General features: G+C 48.6%; 1 protein-coding gene across 2 annotated transcripts in view; it reads right to left on the bottom strand.

The window, feature by feature from the left end:
* LOC128686688 (potassium channel subfamily K member 18) overlaps window positions 1-19,845 on the bottom strand; it is a 239,535-nt gene that overhangs the window by 180,320 nt on the left and 39,370 nt on the right. For both annotated transcript variants that reach the window (XM_070084356.1, XM_053773719.2), the window contains exon 3: window positions 2,133-2,460. In XM_070084356.1, coding sequence (XP_069940457.1) covers window positions 2,133-2,460 — 328 coding nt within the window. The remainder of the gene's footprint in view (window positions 1-2,132; window positions 2,461-19,845) is intronic.

The raw sequence follows: 19,845 nt of genomic DNA on the forward strand, positions 1-19,845 counted from the left end.
ATGACTTTCTTCAGAAAAACAGAAATGGGCGCCAAGCAGACCGTTATGTGCAAGAAAATGGAGACAGCAGCATATTACAGAATATGAGCATAAAATATATATATTCCCATAAGCACTGAATATGTAGTAATGACCAATCGACCACAATATTAGTGACATGTCAGTTATCACAAACATGCCGTCAGACTCCAATTTTTTTCTTTATAAATGACTTCAAATTCTGATTATGAACGTATCTAACATTTGTTTTCAGGAAATTTCCAATCGTCGTATTGAAGACAATAGGTCTAGGGGAGACGATATCTTATTTTAAAGAGATTAGCACCGACGACATGTTTTGGGATAACTGACTCAGGTTACCACCAACGTTTTAAAGCCTGATCATAAAATCATGACAAGTGAACTATCAGTGGTAACTCCTACAAGACTGACCTAATACAAGCCATGTTCTTCAAAAAAATTATTAACAATATCGAGCTCATGGTCTGTCTTTGTGGTGTTATCAAGAGCCTTACAAATACGAAACTCGTCTTGAGGTATCCCTCAAGAATGTATCACGTGAACACCAGTAGCTGAGAACACAATAACGACACCGGTCAATTCATTCAGTTGTATGGCAGATAATGGGGGTTTCTTTATTTTATATACATCTTAAGTCACTGAAGTACTATGGTGTCTCATTTATCCATGTAGATACTGTGTTGTTAGAGACAGATATATTAGAGTCCTTGCTGATTCCTGGCCGAGAATAAGTGGCACCATCTCTTTTGCACAAGGGAGCACAAGTTGCTCTACGATTGTGTAAGGCTTCTTGACCTGTGCAACTTTGTGTACAGTATTGTGAGAAGCGCGCACTGCGCTTCTCACAATGTTTGTCTTCGTGGAATGTACTTGCTGAGGCGAGGCGCTGCTGCCTCATACACCTCCTCCCTTAATTTAACCATTGACAGTTGCAGTTCGAAATAAACTTCATCCTTCTTTTACAAGTTGTGGTTACACTTTCCAGAAGGAGTCTCAGCTTAATTGAGGTTTTCCCAATACATTGTGGAAAATCAACGCCCTCTTTTTCTTGACAAGCGAAGTCGAGTTTGATGTAGTTCTCCAAATATTTCCCATGACATTCCTCCCTGTTGTTGCCATTATCCCAGATCTATGTGTAGGGAATATAAGGAAATTTGTTACTTTTTAATGGATTTCACTGCCAATGATAAAAATGTATGTACTTTAAATTACAGTAATGACTGTTCTTGAAATTATTAAATCATAGGGAAATTTTGTTCAGTTTTATTGGAAAGAGCACTGTGGCAGAGTGGCGTCATCTCTGGAGAGGACACACTAACAAGGGGACAGTGCAAGTTAGAAGTTTAACCAGTTTACTTTTATTTTAAATTACTCTGGCTTTACCTGTAAGTATATAAATGAGTGTGATCGATGCTCTTGTTCTCAAAACTAACATTTTTTACTAGAAATTATAATCAAACCACAACAGTAATACAGGAGAGGACAAGCCTCTCAAACTTCACTCTCAAATACCCACTCCGTCCATGACCTGACACCTGGACACGAATCAGGAGAACAGGATCACCAAAACAATCACAATAACGAAAAGGAAACTGAAGGCAAGGTATATTAATGCAGACGTCATAACAAATTAGCGTGATGACCGGGAAGAGCAAATAGTAGAAGCATCATAGTACATTCTTGTAGATGGAACCTGACACGTTCCTCCAGCTAGTCCCTTATCAGCCGGGCTGTAATATTTACGTTGGTTTTAATAACACGGGTGTAGTCTAGCGGCCTGCACGCCTGGTAGTATCACGATAACCAGGGTAGAAACTAGAAGGAGCAAAAGACAGTGGTGAGTAAATACTTACATTTATATTCCTTTCACCAAACAATATTTACCGAGGATTTGTACAGAAACGCAATTTACAAGCAAGAGACACGGTAAGAACCACCTTCAACCAGACTTGGAGGTAAGTCTGCCAATGTTACTTCACGAGGTTCCAACATCCCTCCACAGCTTTGGCAGGCTTCCTTGTCACTGTCATAGAGTAGTCAGGAAATGGAATAGTCTAGCAAGTGAGGTAGTGTGTGTGTGTGTGTGTGTGTGTGTGTGTAGATGAACGTACCAATGGTGGTGTAGACGCTGAGAGAATACATGAGAGCTGCACTGAAGGACCAGGCTTGCCTTGGGTGTACACCTCTATACCCTTTATTCTTGACTAAGGGCACCAGAGTGTTCTGGTACTCCCGTAGAGCACCCACCACCTCACTCCTCCACTTTGCCTCCTCCAGGATGTTGAGCTGGAGAGTGATGTTCCAGAGGCGGGCCACTGTGGATTCCTGCAGGATGAAAGCTTCTTCCTCAGGCCGAGCGTCCCCAAGCTCTCCCTCGATGGCTCTGAAGGCAAATGCTCCCACTATGTTGTAGGCCACGACCAGCCCACACACGCCCACCTGGGAAGTAAGAGACCATGGCCAACTGATAGAACAAATGTGCAGCACAGACGAGACACAGCATTTCCTGAGACAAAGCTTAATTAGATTTATCCACATACACACACACACACACACACACACACACACCTACACACACTCGTGGAGGAGTCACCCGGTTTGAGCTCGTGTTTTGGTGGTAATTTCTGACTGTATCATAAGGAATAGAGTGTGGGATATAGGCGTGTGCACGCATAAGAGTGAATATAATCACTTAAGCCCCGAAAAAAAGGAAATATAAGTGATCACAGAAAAGCAATTTAGTAAATAGTGACAGTTACCATGTGGGGGCCGTTGGAAGGAAGGTGAACGGTTGTGTCAGCCCTAAATAGTGTAGCCATAATAATGCAGTGGGGTATTTGAAGAATAAGTGTGACTCAAGATCAGGGAGATAAGAGATATGTATAGATGTGTCAGTAAATACAGTGAGTGAGTGAAAAAAAAATAGATGAGCTAGAGACTACAGTGCCTACAGGAAGTTAGTGGAAAAATTACCGAGAAGCATCAAGCATTTTCAACTACTGGGACCCAGGACGGACGACAACATTACTCCACTGCCAGCCGCACGTAATATTCACCTAGTTTGAGTTGCATGGGGTCAGCACCAGTCTCTAGCTGGAAATTGGGGGTCACTCTCCTCGAGCAATCAGAATTAGAATAAGCAGCATTTACTGGCATTTAATAGAATTTATTGAGATTTAGAAGAGTTAAGCAGTTAATGATAGATAGCCTAGTATGAGAGGTAGCCTAGCGAAGCCTAGCATACAGAATTGAACATAATTTTAGGCACAAGACAGTACAGTGGGAACCAAGAGATTGGGTACATATGCAAAACATATGTAGTACATACGAGGAAATTAAGGACTGCTTACATAAACACACGCATACACACACACATACACACACACACACACACACACATACACACACATACACACACATACACACACACACACACACACACACACACACACACACACACACACACACACATACACACACACACACATATACAGGATTTCACACCTTTATGTGAATTTACGTAATTTTAGGCACACAAGACAGTACAGTGGAAACCAAGAGATAGGGTACATATGCAAAACATATGTAGTACATACGAGGGAAATAAGGACTGCTTACATAAACGCACGCATACACACACACATACACACACACTAGGTGAGAACAGGATCTGCTGTTAGGCACTTGAATAGCTGTAGCACACACACACACACACACACACACACACACACACATACACACACACACACATACACACATACACATACACACATATACAGGATTTCACACCTTTATGTGAATTGACCCTCTAACTTTTCCTTCTCTCTCCGTCTCTTTGTCTCTTTTCCTCTCTTCCTCTCTCTCTTCTTTTTTTTTTTACACAGGGTTTGACAAGGTTAAGGATTCCTAGCTTTATTGACAAGCTATTTACAGGTTAAGGATCCCTAACTTTATTGGCAAGCTAAGAGCTGTTACCTACATCAGCTCATTTGAAAGCATTTTTATTGTTATGAGACATACAAGTAGGGAACAGGATGAAGTTAGAGTCATCTGTGGGCCAGCATTTTCATTTGACCAACTGACTTTATCTCGTTGACATCATTATGCTGTACGAATGTGTTCCATACTCGAGTCATCCTGGGTATATAGGATCTCAGATGGAGTGAAGTTCTGGAGAAGGGTACAGCCAGAGTGAACTTGCTGCTTTCTGCCCGTCTTGTGGCATAAAAGTTTGTTTCACGCTGTCCTCGAAGTGGATTCAAGTGTGGTACTTTGACAATATTGGCCTTGTACATTACAGTAAGGCCACCCACATCCCTCCTATGTTGAAGGCTCTGCTGAAATGACAGATCTATCCAGGATGGGTCCAGGCGAGAGATGAGATGTCTTGCTCTGTTCTCTACTCTGTCAAGCAGTCGCAGATGAGAGGGGGGCAGGCAAACCAAGAAAGTGGAGCATACTCAAGGTGCGAGCGTACTTGTGCCTCGTACAGAATCTTGCAACCCCTACTGTCAAGTAGATGCGAGATACGGCGAAGTGCTGTAAGCTTCCTGGCTGCCTTGTTTGCAAGATTTACAACATGGTTCTTCATGGTTAGTTTGTAGTCAAATTTCACCCCAAGGATATCAACTTCTTCTCCAGGTGCCAACACCCTCCCATTCATCCTTACTACTGCACCAGCATTACCATCATGGTGCCTAGAGATGATCATCATTTGCGTTTTCTCAGGTGCAAATGTTACTTGCCATCTATTTCCCCAAGCTGATATAGCTCTCAGCTGGTGATTGATGTAGCTTAGAGCAGCTGGCATTTCTTCTCTTGGATAAGTGAATGTCAGTGCGCAGTCGTCTGCATATGCATGTGATTCTGGGATGAGTTGAAGAAGGTCGTTGAAGTAGACATTCCATAACAATGATCCCAGCACACTTCCTTGTGGAACACTTGCCCCAATAGGATGTCTTGCTGATTCCGTTCCATTGAGAACTACACCTAGAGATCTACCATGAAGGTAATCACTGAGGAGACATAGCGTAGAGCCTGCAGTTCCCAGTGCTTGAAGTTTTGCTAAGAGGCCCTGGTGCCACACCCGGCCGAAAGCGCCAGCAATGTCCAGTGCTACCACACAGCTGACTTTGGATTCACCCAGTGACTGGTGCCACTTAGTGGAGAGGTTTAACAACAGATCAGCAGCAGAGTAACCTTTCCTGAAGCCATATTGACGATCACAAAGTAGTGAGTGACAGTCAAAAAACTCTGTCATTTGTCTTGAAATTATTGTCTCAAGGATCTTACCAGTGATTGACAGGAGTGACACTGGTTTGTAGTTGCTGATTTCTGCTCTGCTCTTCTTTTTGTGAACAGGGACTACATTTGCCCCTTTCCATAGAGAGGGCCATTTCTTTTCCTCTCTCTCTTCCTCTTTTTCTCTCTTCCTCTCTCTCTTCCTCTCTCTCTTCTTCTCTCTCTTCCTCTCTCTTCCTCTCTCTCTCTCTCTCTCTCTCTCTCTCTCTCTCTCTCTCTCTCTCTCTCCCTCTCTCTCTCTCTCTTTCTCTCTCCCCTTCTCACTCTCTCCCCTCTCTCCTCCAATCTTTCCCTTCTCTCCTTCTCTCTCTCTCCTACTCTCTCCCCCTTTTCCTTTTCACTCTCCCCCTCTCTCTCCTTCTACCTTTCCCCTCTCTCTCTCTTTCTTTCTCTCTCTCTCTCTCTGTCTCTCTCTCTCTCTCTTTCTCTCTCTCTCTCTCCTTTACTAAATAAAAAAAATGGTTGGGACTCGTAGGAATCAGGGATCAGATGACAATGGTAATGGTAGGGATGAATGGATGGAGGAGCAGTGGAAAAGGATGGAGCAAGAATGGGAGAGAAAATTAGGAGAGCTTTCTGAAAAAATGGAGAAAGAGCTCTCTGCGAAATGGGAAAAGAGGTTGGAGAAGGAGATGAAGAAATGGGAGGCAAAAGTCGAAACTGCAGTAGACAGGGTAAGGGTCCTAGAGTTTGAGGTAAACAGGCTGAAGCAAGTCTCAGGGGCAGTGACCAGAGAAGACACAGCATATGAAGCTGAGAGGATGAACAGGAAGGAAGAAGATATGAATTATGCTAAGGTCATATCAGCCTGCAAAGAAGGGTCAGGGAGTAAAAGGAAAGAGCAGCTGGGTGCAGATAGAGAGGGAGGTAAGTCGAATACTGAGGCACACCCATGCTACCAAGAGCCACTGGAAAAATCAAGGGAGAAAATGACCATATACAGACAGGAACCAGAGTCACAGAGGAAGAGGCAATGGGAGGAGGAAAGGGCAAAATCAGAGTTTATCCATGGGCTTCGGGGGAGAGAGGAAAAGACACACACTGAATGATGGCAGGAAGAAAGAAAGGAGATTGGGAAAATCATCACGGAAATAGCGGGAGAAGACATGGAGGAAATTGTAACTTTTTAGAGAATAGGGGGGTACGTGAAGGGGAGAAACCGACCGATCAAGCTGATTCTCAGGACAGAAACAGTGAGGAACAGGATCCTCCAAGAGAAACCAAGGTAGAAAAACTCGGAAGAGTACAAGAAGGTGTTCCTAGACAGAGACAGAACACAAACAGAGAGACAGCAGCTGAGGGAGAGGACAAAAAAGCGAAAGGAGATAGGAAAGGAAACAAGGATGGAACCAGCAGAGGTCAGTCAGAGCAGAACAGAGAAGCAAGGGCAAGCACACACACAACTATCCTCAGAACCCCACAACCTATCACACCATCCCAACACAAACTACAATCCATACACACAGCTTCCACCCAACCTCCAATCAAGAATCCCACAGTATGCTACCAGGTCTCCCACCCCCACAGGCCCCCCAAACCACAGTATTGGAAAGGAAACTGAAGGTATGGTACACAAACGCTGATGGAATAACAAACAAGTGGGAGGAGCGCTCACAGAAACCAAGCTTACAGGTATGATAACAGATGCCATCTTTCCAACGGGATACCAGATCCTGAGGAAAGACAGAAGGAACAGGGGGGGGGGGTTGGAGGAGTGGCACTGCTGATCAAACACCGATGGAATTTTGATGAGCTGGAGAGAGGAGACAGCAGAGAAGAAAGTGATTACATAGCAGGAACGCTTCGCTCTGGAGATCCCAAAGTGGTAATTGCAGTGATGTATAACCCACCACAGAACAGCAGGAGACCAGGGCATGAGTACGACGAGAGCAATAGAGCGATGGTTGACACACTGGCTGCAGTGGCCAGAAGAGCTCATGCATGAAGGGCAAAGCTCCTGATCATGGGCGACTTTAACCACAAGGAGATCGACTGGGAGAACTTGGAGCCACATGGGGGGTAAGATACATGGAGGGCTAAGATGATGGAGGTGGTACTGGAAAACTTCATATACCAACACGTAAGGGACACTACAAGAGAGAGAGGAGAGGATGAGCCAGCAAGACTGGACTTAGTATTCACCTTGAGCAGTGCAGATATTGAGGACATCACATATGAAAGACCCCTTGGGGCCAGCGATCATGTGGTTTTGAGCTTCGAATACACAGTAGAGCTACAAGTGGAGGGGGAAGCAGGAAGGCCAGGACAAATGAAACCAAACTACAGGAAAGGGGACTACACGGGAATGAGGAACTTCCTGAACGAGGTTCAGTGGGACAGAGAACTGGCAGGGAAGCCACTTAATGAGATGATGGAATATGTAGCAACAATGTGCAAGGAGGCTGAAGAAAGGTTTGTACCCAAGGGAAACAGAAATAATGAAAAAGCCAGGATGAGCCCATAGTTCACCCAAAGGTGCAAGGAGGCAAAAACCAAGTGTGCTAGGGAATGGAAGAAATATAGAAGGCAAAGGACCCAGGAGAATAATGAGAGCAGTCGTAGAGCCAGAAACGAAAATGCACAGATAAGAAGGGAGGCCCAGCGACAATATGAAAACGATATAGCAGCGAAAGCCAAATCTGACCCGAAGCTGTTATACAGCCACATCAGGAGGAAAACAACAGTCGTGGACCAGGTAATCAGGCTAAGGAAGGAAGGAGAGACAACAAGAAATGACTGTGAAGTATGTGAGGAACTCAACAAGAGATTCAATGAAGTGTTCACAGAGGAGGCAGAAGGGGCTCCAGAGAGACTGAGAGGTGTGGCACATCACCAGGTGCTGGACACGGTACACACAACCGAGGAAGAAGTGAAAAGGCTTCTGAGTGAGCTAGATACCTCAAAGGCAATGGGGCCACATAACATCTCTCCTATGGTACCCCTAACAACAATATTCAATACATCTGAAACAGGGAGATTGCCTGAGGCATGGAAGACAGCAAATGTAGTCCCAATCTTTAAAAAAGGAGACAGACATGAAGCACTAAACTACAGACCAGTGTCACTGACATGTATAGTATGCAAAATCATGGAGAAGATTGTCAGGAGAAGAGTGGTGGAACATCTAGAAAGGAATGATCTCATCAACAGCAGCCAACATGGTTTCAGGGACGGGAAATCCTGTGTCACAAACCTACTGGAGTTCTATGACATGGTGACAGCAGTAAGACAAGAGAGAGAGGGGTGGGTGGATTGCATTTTCTTGGACTGCAAGAAGGCTTTTGACACAGTACCACACAAGAGATTAGTGCAAAAACTGGAGGACCAAGCAGGGATAACAGGGAAGGCACTGCAATGGATCAGGGAATACTTGTCAGGAAGACAGCAGCGAGTAATGGTACGTGGCGAGGTGTCAGAGTGGGCACCTGTGACCAGCGGGGTCCCACAGGGGTCAGTCCTAGGACCAGTGCTGTTTCTGGTATTTGTGAACGACATGACGGAAGGAATAAACTCTGAGGTGTCCCTGTTTGCAGATGACGTGAAGTTGATGAGAAGAATTCATTCGATCGAAGACCAGGCAGAACTACAAAGGGATCTGGACAGGCTGCAGACCTGGTCCAGCAATTGGCTCCTGGAGTTCAATCCCACCAAGTGCAAAGTCATGAAGATTGGGGAAGGGCAAAGAAGACCGCAGACGGAGTACAGTCTAGGGGGCCAGAGACTACAAACATCACTCAAGGAAAAAGATCTTGGGGTGAGTATAACACCAGGCACATCTCCTGAAGCGCACATCAACCAAATAACTGCTGCAGCATATGGGTGCCTGGCAAACCTCAGAACAGCATTCCGACATCTTAATAAGGAATCATTCAGGACCCTGTACACCGTGTACGTTAGGCCCATATTAGAGTATGCGGCACCAGTTTGGAACTCACACCTAGCCAAGCATGTAAAGAAACTAGAGAAAGTGCAAAGGTTTGCAACAAGACTAGTCCCAGAGCTAAGAGGTATGTCCTACGAGGAGAGGTTAAGGGAAATCAACCTGACGACACTGGAGGACAGGAGAGATAGGGGGGACATGATAACGACTTACAAAATACTGAGAGGAATTGACAAGGTGGACAAAGACAGGATGTTCCAGAGATTGGACACAGCAACAAGGGGACACAGTTGGAAGCTGAAGACACAGATGAATCAAAGGGATGTTAGGAAGTATTTCTTCAGCCACAGAGTAGTCAGGAAGTGGAATAGTTTGGGAAGCGATGTAGTGGAGGCAGGATCCATACATAGCTTTAAGCAGAGGTACGATAAAGCTCATGGTTCAGGGAGAGTGACCTAGTGGCGACCAGTGAAGAGGCGGGGCCAGGAGCTTGGACTCGACCCCTGCAACCTCAACTAGGTGAGTACAACTAGGTGAGTACACACATACACACACACAATTCCTGCATGAGGTGCACTGGGTAAGAGATCTAGAGGGGAAGACGGTAAATGAAATGCTATAACTCGTAACCCCAAAGTGAGTTTTTTTTTTATTTTATTGAGAGCATATCTTGTACAGACATAATACATATATATAGTACAAAACTGTTGAGAACAACAAGTACATACATAAATTATCACACACGCACACGTTGTTGGACACAGAAGAAACCCGTCACAGACAAACGAACAAGACCCAGCACACTATACATCACTCAAGCCACCTATCAGTATATATAAGAAAAACACTTGAAATTATCACCTCTCACGTCTACATAGGTGTGACGTACAACTGACAAAAAACAAACTCATGCAGGTGTATATACAGAAAACATCACACATGTATCATTGTATAAAAAACGCACATTCCTAATAAATACCCCTTTGTTGGTAGTATGTGTATCCGCCTGAGGTACACACACCTCCGCCTGAGGTACACACACCTCCGCCTGAGGTACACACACCTCCGCCTGAGGTACACACACCTTCGCCTGAGGTACACACACCTCCGCCTGAGGTACACACACCTCCGCCTGAGGTACACACACCTTCGCCTGAGGTACACACACCTCCGCCTGAGGTACGCACACCTCCGCCTGAGGTACACACACCTTCGCCTGAGGTACGCACACCTCCGCCTGAGGTACACACACCTCCGCCTGAGGTACACACACCTCCGCCTGAGGTACACACACCTCCGCCTGAGGTACACACACCTTCGCCTGAGGTACACACACCTCCGCCTGAGGTACACACACCTTCGCCTGAGGTACACACACCTCCGCCTGAGGTACACACACCTCCGCCTGAGGTACACACACCTCCGCCTGAGGTACACACACCTTCGCCTGAGGTACACACACCTCCGCCTGAGGTACACACACCTCCGCCTGAGGTACACACACCTTCGCCTGAGGTACACACACCTCCGCCTGAGGTACACACACCTCCGCCTGAGGTACACACACCTCCGCCTGAGGTACACACACCTCCGCCTGAGGTACGCACACCTCCGCCTGAGGTACGCACACCTCCGCCTGAGGTACACACACCTTCGCCTGAGGTACGCACACCTCCGCCTGAGGTACACACACCTTCGCCTGAGGTACACACACCTCCGCCTGAGGTACGCACACCTCCGCCTGAGGTACGCACACCTCCGCCTGAGGTACACACACCTTCGCCTGAGGTACACACACCTTCGCCTGAGGTACGCACACCTCCGCCTGAGGTACACACACCTTCGCCTGAGGTACACACACCTTCGCCTGAGGTACGCACACCTCCGCCTGAGGTACACACTACTTCGCCTGAGGTACACACACCTTCGCCTGAGGTACGCACACCTCCGCCTGAGGTACACACACCTCCGCCTGAGGTACACACACCTCCGCCTGAGGTACACACACCTCCGCCTGAGGTACACACACCTCCGCCTGAGGTACACACACCTCCGCCTGAGGTACACACACCTCCGCCTGAGGTACACACACCTTCGCCTGAGGTACACACACCTCCGCCTGAGGTACACACACCTTCGCCTGAGGTACACACACCTTCGCCTGAGGTACGCACACCTCCGCCTGAGGTACACACACCTTCGCCTGAGGTACGCACACCTCCGCCTGAGGTACACACACCTTCGCCTGAGGTACACACACCTCCGCCTGAGGTACACACACCTTCGCCTGAGGTACACACACCTCCGCCTGAGGTACACACACCTCCGCCTGAGGTACACACACCTTCGCCTGAGGTACACACACCTCCGCCTGAGGTACACACACCTCCGCCTGAGGTACACACACCTCCGCCTGAGGTACACACACCTTCGCCTGAGGTACACACACCTCCGCCTGAGGTACACACACCTCCGCCTGAGGTACACACACCTCCGCCTGAGGTACACACACCTCCGCCTGAGGTACACACACCTCCGCCTGAGGTACACACACCTTCGCCTGAGGTACACACACCTCCGCCTGAGGTACACACACCTCCGCCTGAGGTACACACACCTCCGCCTGAGGTACACACACCTCCGCCTGAGGTACACACACCTCCGCCTGAGGTACACACACCTCCGCCTGAGGTACACACACCTCCGCCTGAGGTACACACACCTCCGCCTGAGGTACACACACCTCCGCCTGAGGTACACACACCTCCGCCTGAGGTACACACACCTTCGCCTGAGGTACACACACCTCCGCCTGAGGTACACACACCTCCGCCTGAGGTACACACACCTTCGCCTGAGGTACACACACCTCCGCCTGAGGTACACACACCTCCGCCTGAGGTACACACACCTTCGCCTGAGGTACACACACCTCCGCCTGAGGTACGCACACCTCCGCCTGAGGTACGCACACCTCCGCCTGAGGTACACACACCTTCGCCTGAGGTACGCACACCTCCGCCTGAGGTACACACACCTTCGCCTGAGGTACACACACCTCCGCCTGAGGTACGCACACCTCCGCCTGAGGTACGCACACCTCCGCCTGAGGTACACACACCTTCGCCTGAGGTACACACACCTTCGCCTGAGGTACGCACACCTCCGCCTGAGGTACACACACCTTCGCCTGAGGTACACACACCTTCGCCTGAGGTACGCACACCTCCGCCTGAGGTACACACTACTTCGCCTGAGGTACACACACCTTCGCCTGAGGTACTCACACCTCCGCCTGAGGTACACACACCTCCGCCTGAGGTACCCACACCTCCGCCTGAGGTACACACACCTCCGCCTGAGGTACACACACCTCCGCCTGAGGTACACACACCTCCGCCTGAGGTACACACACCTCCGCCTGAGGTACACACACCTTCGCCTGAGGTACACACACCTCCGCCTGAGGTACACACACCTTCGCCTGAGGTACACACACCTTCGCCTGAGGTACGCACACCTCCGCCTGAGGTACACACACCTTCGCCTGAGGTACACACACCTCCGCCTGAGGTACACACACCTCCGCCTGAGGTACACACACCTCCGCCTGAGGTACACACACCTCCGCCTGAGGTACACACACCTCCGCCTGAGGTACACACACCTCCGCCTGAGGTACACACACCTCCGCCTGAGGTACACACACCTCCGCCTGAGGTACACACACCTCCGCCTGAGGTACACACACCTCCGCCTGAGGTACACACACCTCCGCCTGAGGTACACACACCTCCGCCTGAGGTACACACACCTCCGCCTGAGGTACACACACCTCCGCCTGAGGTACACACACCTCCGCCTGAGGTACACACACCTCCGCCTGAGGTACACACACCTCCGCCTGAGGTACACACACCTCCGCCTGAGGTACACACACCTCCGCCTGAGGTACACACACCTCCGCCTGAGGTACACACACCTCCGCCTGAGGTACACACACCTCCGCCAAATACACTGTCCACAATTACTGAATTATCATATAGTTGTACACCTACATTGATACATTACAATGTACAGTAAATGCTGTCAACAAAATCAATTACACAGCACAGGCTTCCATAACCTATGCGAACACAGAAATAAAAACTACCCTATCACAACCTATTCATACTCAAAAGTCAATGCGCAAAACAAAGGTGTAGACAAGAGACACTATCAGGGTGCAAATTCAGTCTCTCCAACACTCCTTACCCCCCTCTTCCCCCCCCCCCCACCTGTTGGGCAACCGCCCACTTTCTCTCGTCATTATACATGACCCTGTCACACATTCTTCTAGCCGTACATGAGCATATAACCTGTCACAGCGCGACAGCATCACAATCACTATGAACGTCACCCAAGCATCCTCAAGCATACATGCGTACATTACCTCTAAAAAAAAATATACGGCCACCTTCCAAACATGGGTGTGCTGGTAAGTGACCAAGCATATGCTAGGCTATATATACATAGAGAGTAATGCAGTCATCATCCCGTGGGATAAACTGTATAAACTGAAAACTCCACAACCAAACTGGATCGCACCTTTATTCCAGCTGTCGTCACACTTACATCCTAACACCAACCAACCACTGAACCATCCCTCGTTTACGTCTAAGCCATACGCCCATACCACACACACACACACACACACACACACACACACACACACACACACACACACACACACACACACACACTCACCCACTCCCTACGGCGAGCCCATTGGAACCCCGGAAGACATCCTCAATCCTTGCCCCTGCCATGACAAACCCCCCCTACTACAAAGCTAGTAAGATCCCAACAGTTAAACCACAATAACGTGCGGGAAAGGTTCCCTCCCACCGTCCTAGAGAAAGTAGCTGCCAACACCCGTTTCCTCACGACCCACTCCCCATTCCCACGCATACCCCACGACATGTACACAAAATCTACCATTAAATATGCCAATGCCAGTTGTGTACTCTCTGGCACCCCTCCCACATCCAAAACGAGCGCTCTCAGCACTGGTATGCCTCCCCCCTCCCACTCGCCGCACTATCCTTCCCATCCAATCCCAAACATTCCCCAAACATTCGTAAAAATACACAGTATGATATGCCGTATCCTCTCCACCACACACCCCACACCCACTCTCCTCCACTACTCTTCTCGCCCATAGAACCGCTCCTGATGGCAAAATACCATGCAGGAAACAGAACATAACCTCCCGCACCCGAGGCCTGAGCTTCAACTTACGAAAACGACACCAAATATCTCCCCATCCATACATGGGGTATATTCCCTCCACCGGCACCACCATCTGGCTCCCAATCACCCTCACCAACACCCCCACGTGGATCTTGCCAGTCTCCCATAGGACCATGAGGGTATGCAGCACCGCCTCACATTCCCTCAACTCTACACCCACATACCACCTCTTCACCCCCTCATACAGAAGCTGTAACCTCCCCCACACCCCCCAATTCGTATATACTCCCTTTGTAAGTAAACACATTTCACCCAATGCTGCAGATCCAATAACCCTAACCCCCCCCCCCCGACATTCTGGCAGCATTACCACCTCCCTCCTCAGCCAATCACACCCGGAACCCCATATAAACTTAAACACCCTCTTTAAGATTCTCGTAATTCCTTGCCCTATTATGAGGTAAACTGCCACCACATGCCAAACCTTACTGTATAGTAACATGTTTACCACGATGGCCCTCTGCAACAAAGTCAAATGGTACGGTCGCAAACTTCTCAATCTATGCTGCACCCATTCCACAATATGCTCAGAGTTTACCTCTCGACTGCACTTGATCCTCCATATACACTATTCCACATATCTTTAAGCTATCCACCACCCTCCACTCCACACCAGCATCCCAATCTCCCTGCCAGTTACAATTTCCCAGCCGTAATAAGCATGATTTCTCCACATTAACCCTCATTCCCGTAGCCTCCCCAAACGTACAAATGACCTCTCCCACCTCTCTCAAACTCTTTCCCTCCCGCACGAGTACCGTCGTGTCGTCGACATATCCTACGATCCCCGGCCCACACCCAACCTCCCCTGTCCCCACCCCCCACAGATACAGGCCTCAATGAGTCTGTAAAAAGGGTCCTGAACACAGGCAAACAGGATTTGAGAAAGTGGACATCCTTGCCTGAGGCCCCGCCCCATACACACCACTTCCCCTATGTGACCATTGATCTGCACATGCACCTGCGCCCCTCAATACAATGTCTCCACCCACTCTACAACTTCCTCCCCAAATCCCTGCTTTAGAAGGATCTGTCGCAATGCCTCCCGTTCCACATGGTCATATGCTCCCTGCCAGTCCAAAGCAAGTAAGCCCCCACTTTTCCCACCAAACCCTCCACAAACCCCTTAAGACGTCCGTGGCCCTCGATCACAGATCTGCCAGGCAACCCATATTGTCCTCCTGATACGACACACCCCACGACACATTTCAGGCGATTTCCCAGTATTTTTGCAAACAATTTATAATCCACACATAGTAAAGATATCGCCCAATAATCCTTTAGGGTATTCTGGACCTCTCCCTTCAGGACCAGAACAACCACTGCTGTGGCTTGTAACTCCCCCAACACCCCCTTCTCCTTCATGGTATTCATTAACTCCACCAGGAACCCACACATTAACTTCCAATTCTGCAGGTAAAATTTACAAGACAATCCATCTATCCTCGGAGCCTTTCCCATATGCATACTCACCAAAGCCTGCCAAACCTCGCTCTCATCTATCTCCCCACCCAGCGCTACGCGATCACTATGCCCCAATGAACATGGTACTAGCTCGCAGATGCTACACAAAGCCTCACCTCCCACTGCACTACTCCCCAAATACTGCTCATACCATGCATCCACATATCCACTCATCCCCTCTGTCGTCTGCAACACTTGCCCCTCACGATAACCCCCCACTTCAGAGTGGACGACTAACCTACCAACCTCTGTGGCCTTCCGACGGCACTGCTGACCCTGTAAGACACACGCCAATGGTCGATCGCCCCGCAACACCTCCTCGACCCCCCCCCCTGCACACGCACCGTGTTAAAACGTTTATTTTGCAGCTCTCGAATCCTTCCCTTCAATGTTTCTATCTCCTCCACAGGATACACTCCCCTGTGTCCACCTCTTCCATAGCAATCCCTCAACCTACCCTCGAGGTACTGAAGGAGCCCATATGATTGTTGCATTATGCATTTCCCCTCCCTTACATAAAACTGACGTATTCATCCCTTAGCCACCCCGTCCCACCACCCCAGCAAATCCTCTACACCCCACCTTTCCTCACTGAGCTCTACCCACAACGTCTCGAATCCTCCCTGCCCCTCCTCGTCACCCAAGATTCAAGTATTTAGTTTCCAAAAGCTCTTACACCTCCTGGTCAGCCCATCCCACCCCAGGTCAACCACAACCACCCTATGATCAGAATATTCCACCTCCACCGTACGCAAGGACTCCACTCTCACCTGCTTTGTGATGTACACCCGATCTAGCCTCACCGCATATCCACGTCTGACAAAAGTGTGATCCACCACCCAAGCCCCACCCCCAAATATGTCATGGAGACACACATCTCTCAGAAGATCACTTAGGATAGTTGAAAAATGCCCCACACCCCCGCGGCTCAACGTCTGCCCTGTGAAAAACACAATTTCAATCCCGCCCCCACGATAGCAACAGGTGGTAAAGAACGGAAATAATAAACAAGCTCATCCCTCACAAAATCTGCTTTCAGACGTGCATCACTCTCCGTGGGCGCATACACACACACTAACGCCACTCGCTCGCCCATCCACCATCCATCCACTCTTATAATATGCCCCTCTCCCCCTTCACTTCTACTGACCAAAAGTGGGCTCGCCTCCTGGAGTAGGACTCCCACCCCTCCTTTCAAGCGTCCCATCTGCATCACAAAAGCCCTATATCCATCCACCTCCAATACACGCCCCACCTTGATATTGTGCTCTTGCACATAAACGATATCCACTCTATGCCGGCACAAGAAACTTGCAAACCATGCACGCTTCACATCCTGACACAAACCATTAATGTTAACCGTCATACACTTTATGCCAGTGGTGGTTTCTTTTCCCTGTGCTTTGACACCTTCTTCACAACACCGCCATGTCCTTTCGGACCTCCTTTATGCATGTCTCTACTGGCCGCCCCAATCCCTCCCCGGTCCAGCTCTGGGTCCGAAGTCCCCGAGAGACCACCTCCATCCGCTTCCACCACCACCACCTTGCTGGTCCTCTGTGCTGGGGTCAGGATTTATCCACACACACACACACACACACACAATTCCTGCATGAGGTGCACTGGGTAAGAGATCTAGAGGGGAAGACGGTAAATGAAATGATGGAACTCGTAACCCCAAAGTGAGGTAGGCAGAGGAGAAGTTCATGCCAAGGGGCAACAGAAACAATGGGAAGACCAGAGTGAGCCCTTGGTTTTATCAGGAAGTGTGGAGAGGCCAAAGCCAAGTGTACTAAAGTACGGAAAAAGTATAGAAGGCATAGGACTCAGGAAAACAGGGAGTTGAGCCTCAGAGCCAGAAATGAATATACATGGATAAGAAGAGAGGCCCAGAGGCAATACGAGAATGACATAGCATCAACTGTAAATCTGACCCATAGTTGTTATACAGCTACATCAGGAGGAAAGCAAGTCAAGGACAAGTTAATCAGGCTGAGGAAGGAAAGAGGGGAGCTCACAGGGAGCGACCAGGAAATATGTGAGGAACTCGGCTCAAGATTCGAGGAGGTATTTACAGTGAAGACAGAGAGTTGGGTGCATCAGCAGGTGCTGGACACACTGTAAACAACCGAGGAGGAGGTGAAGAAACTGCTAGGTGAACCAGATACCTCAGAGGCAGGGGCCCAGATAACATCACTCCGTGGGTCCTGAGAGAGGGAGCAGAGGACCTATATGTGCACTTACAAAAATCTCCAATAAGTCTATTGATAAAGGACAACTGACCAGAGTCTCTGACATGTATACTATGTAAAGTCATGGAGAAGATGATCAGGAGGAGCACACAGAAAGTATTGGGTTCATACATGACAATTAGCACAGCTTCAGGAATAGGTAATCCTGTGACACAAATCCACTTAAGTTCTACGACAAGGTAACAGAAGTAAGACTGGAGAGAGAAGGTACCAGTACCAGTACTTGGACTGTAAGAAGGCTTTCGATATAGTAACACAAAGGAGACTGGTTTAAAAACTAAAGGAGTAGGCAAGAACAGTAGGGAAAGCACTGCAATGGATTAGGGAATACCTGACAGGAAGGAAACAACGAGTACTGGTACGTGACGAAGTGTCAGAGTGGGTGTACAAGGGTCAGTCCTAGGTCCGTTGCTGGTTCTTGAATATGTGAATGGTATGATGGAAAGAATAGATTCAGAGGTGTCCCTGCTCGATGTTGATGTGAAACTTGTGAGGAAAATACAAGCGGACGAGAATCAGGTAAGATTACAAGGTGATCTAGACAGACTGCAAGCCTGATCAGAGAAATGGCTCCTGGAGTTTAACACCACCAAATGCAAAGTCATTAAGACTGGAGAAGGACAAAGAAAACTGAAGGCTAGGAGATCAAATGCTGTAAACCTCTCTTAAGGAAAAGGATCTTGGGGTGAGCATTATACCGAGCACGTCCACTGAAGCGCACGTCGCCAAATTACCACTGCAGCATATGGGCGCCCGGAGAGCCTGAGAATAGCATCAACATCTAAGTAAACAGTCATTTACGACACTGTACACCATGTACGTCAGGCCCATATTAGTGTATGCAGCTCCAGTTTGGAACCCACACTTGGCCAAGCACGTCAGGAATCTAGAGAAAGTGCAAAGGTTTGCAACGAAATTAGTCCCTACGAGAAGTTAAGGGAACTCGACCTGACGACGCTGGAAGACAGGAGGGACAGGGAAGGTTTGATAACATAAAATACTGAGAGGAATTGACAAGGTGGACAGAGACAGGATGTTCCAGAGATGTGACACACCAACAAGGGGTCACAATTGGAGGTTGAAGACTCAGATGAGTCACAGGAATGTTAGGCAGTATTTCTTCAGTCACAGAGTTGTCAGGAAGCAGAATAGTCTGGAAAGTGAGGTAGTGGAGGCAGGTACCATACATAGCTTTAAGAAGAGGTATGATAAAGCTCATTGAGCAGGGAGATAGTAGATCTGGTGGCGTGGCGACTAGTGAAGAGGCAGGACCAGGAGCTGTGAATGGACCCCTGCAACCACAATTAGGTGAGTACACACACACACACACACACACACACACACACACACACACACACACACACACACACACACACAGCCACATCAGGAGGAAAACAACAGTCAAGGACCAGGTAATCAGGCTAAGGAAGGAAGGAGGAGAGACAACAGGAAATGACCGTGAAGTATGTGAAGAACTCAACAAGAGATTCAAAGAAGTGTTCACAGAGGAGACAGAAGGGACTCCAGAAAGACGGAGAGGTGGGGCACACCACCAAGTGCTGGACACAGTGCACACAACCGAGGAAGAAGTGAAGAGGCTTCTGAGTGAGCTAGATACCTCAAAGGCAATGGGGC

Source organism: Cherax quadricarinatus, chromosome 12 (genome assembly GCF_038502225.1).
Source record: "Cherax quadricarinatus isolate ZL_2023a chromosome 12, ASM3850222v1, whole genome shotgun sequence".
Lineage (NCBI taxonomy): Eukaryota > Metazoa > Arthropoda > Malacostraca > Decapoda > Parastacidae > Cherax > Cherax quadricarinatus.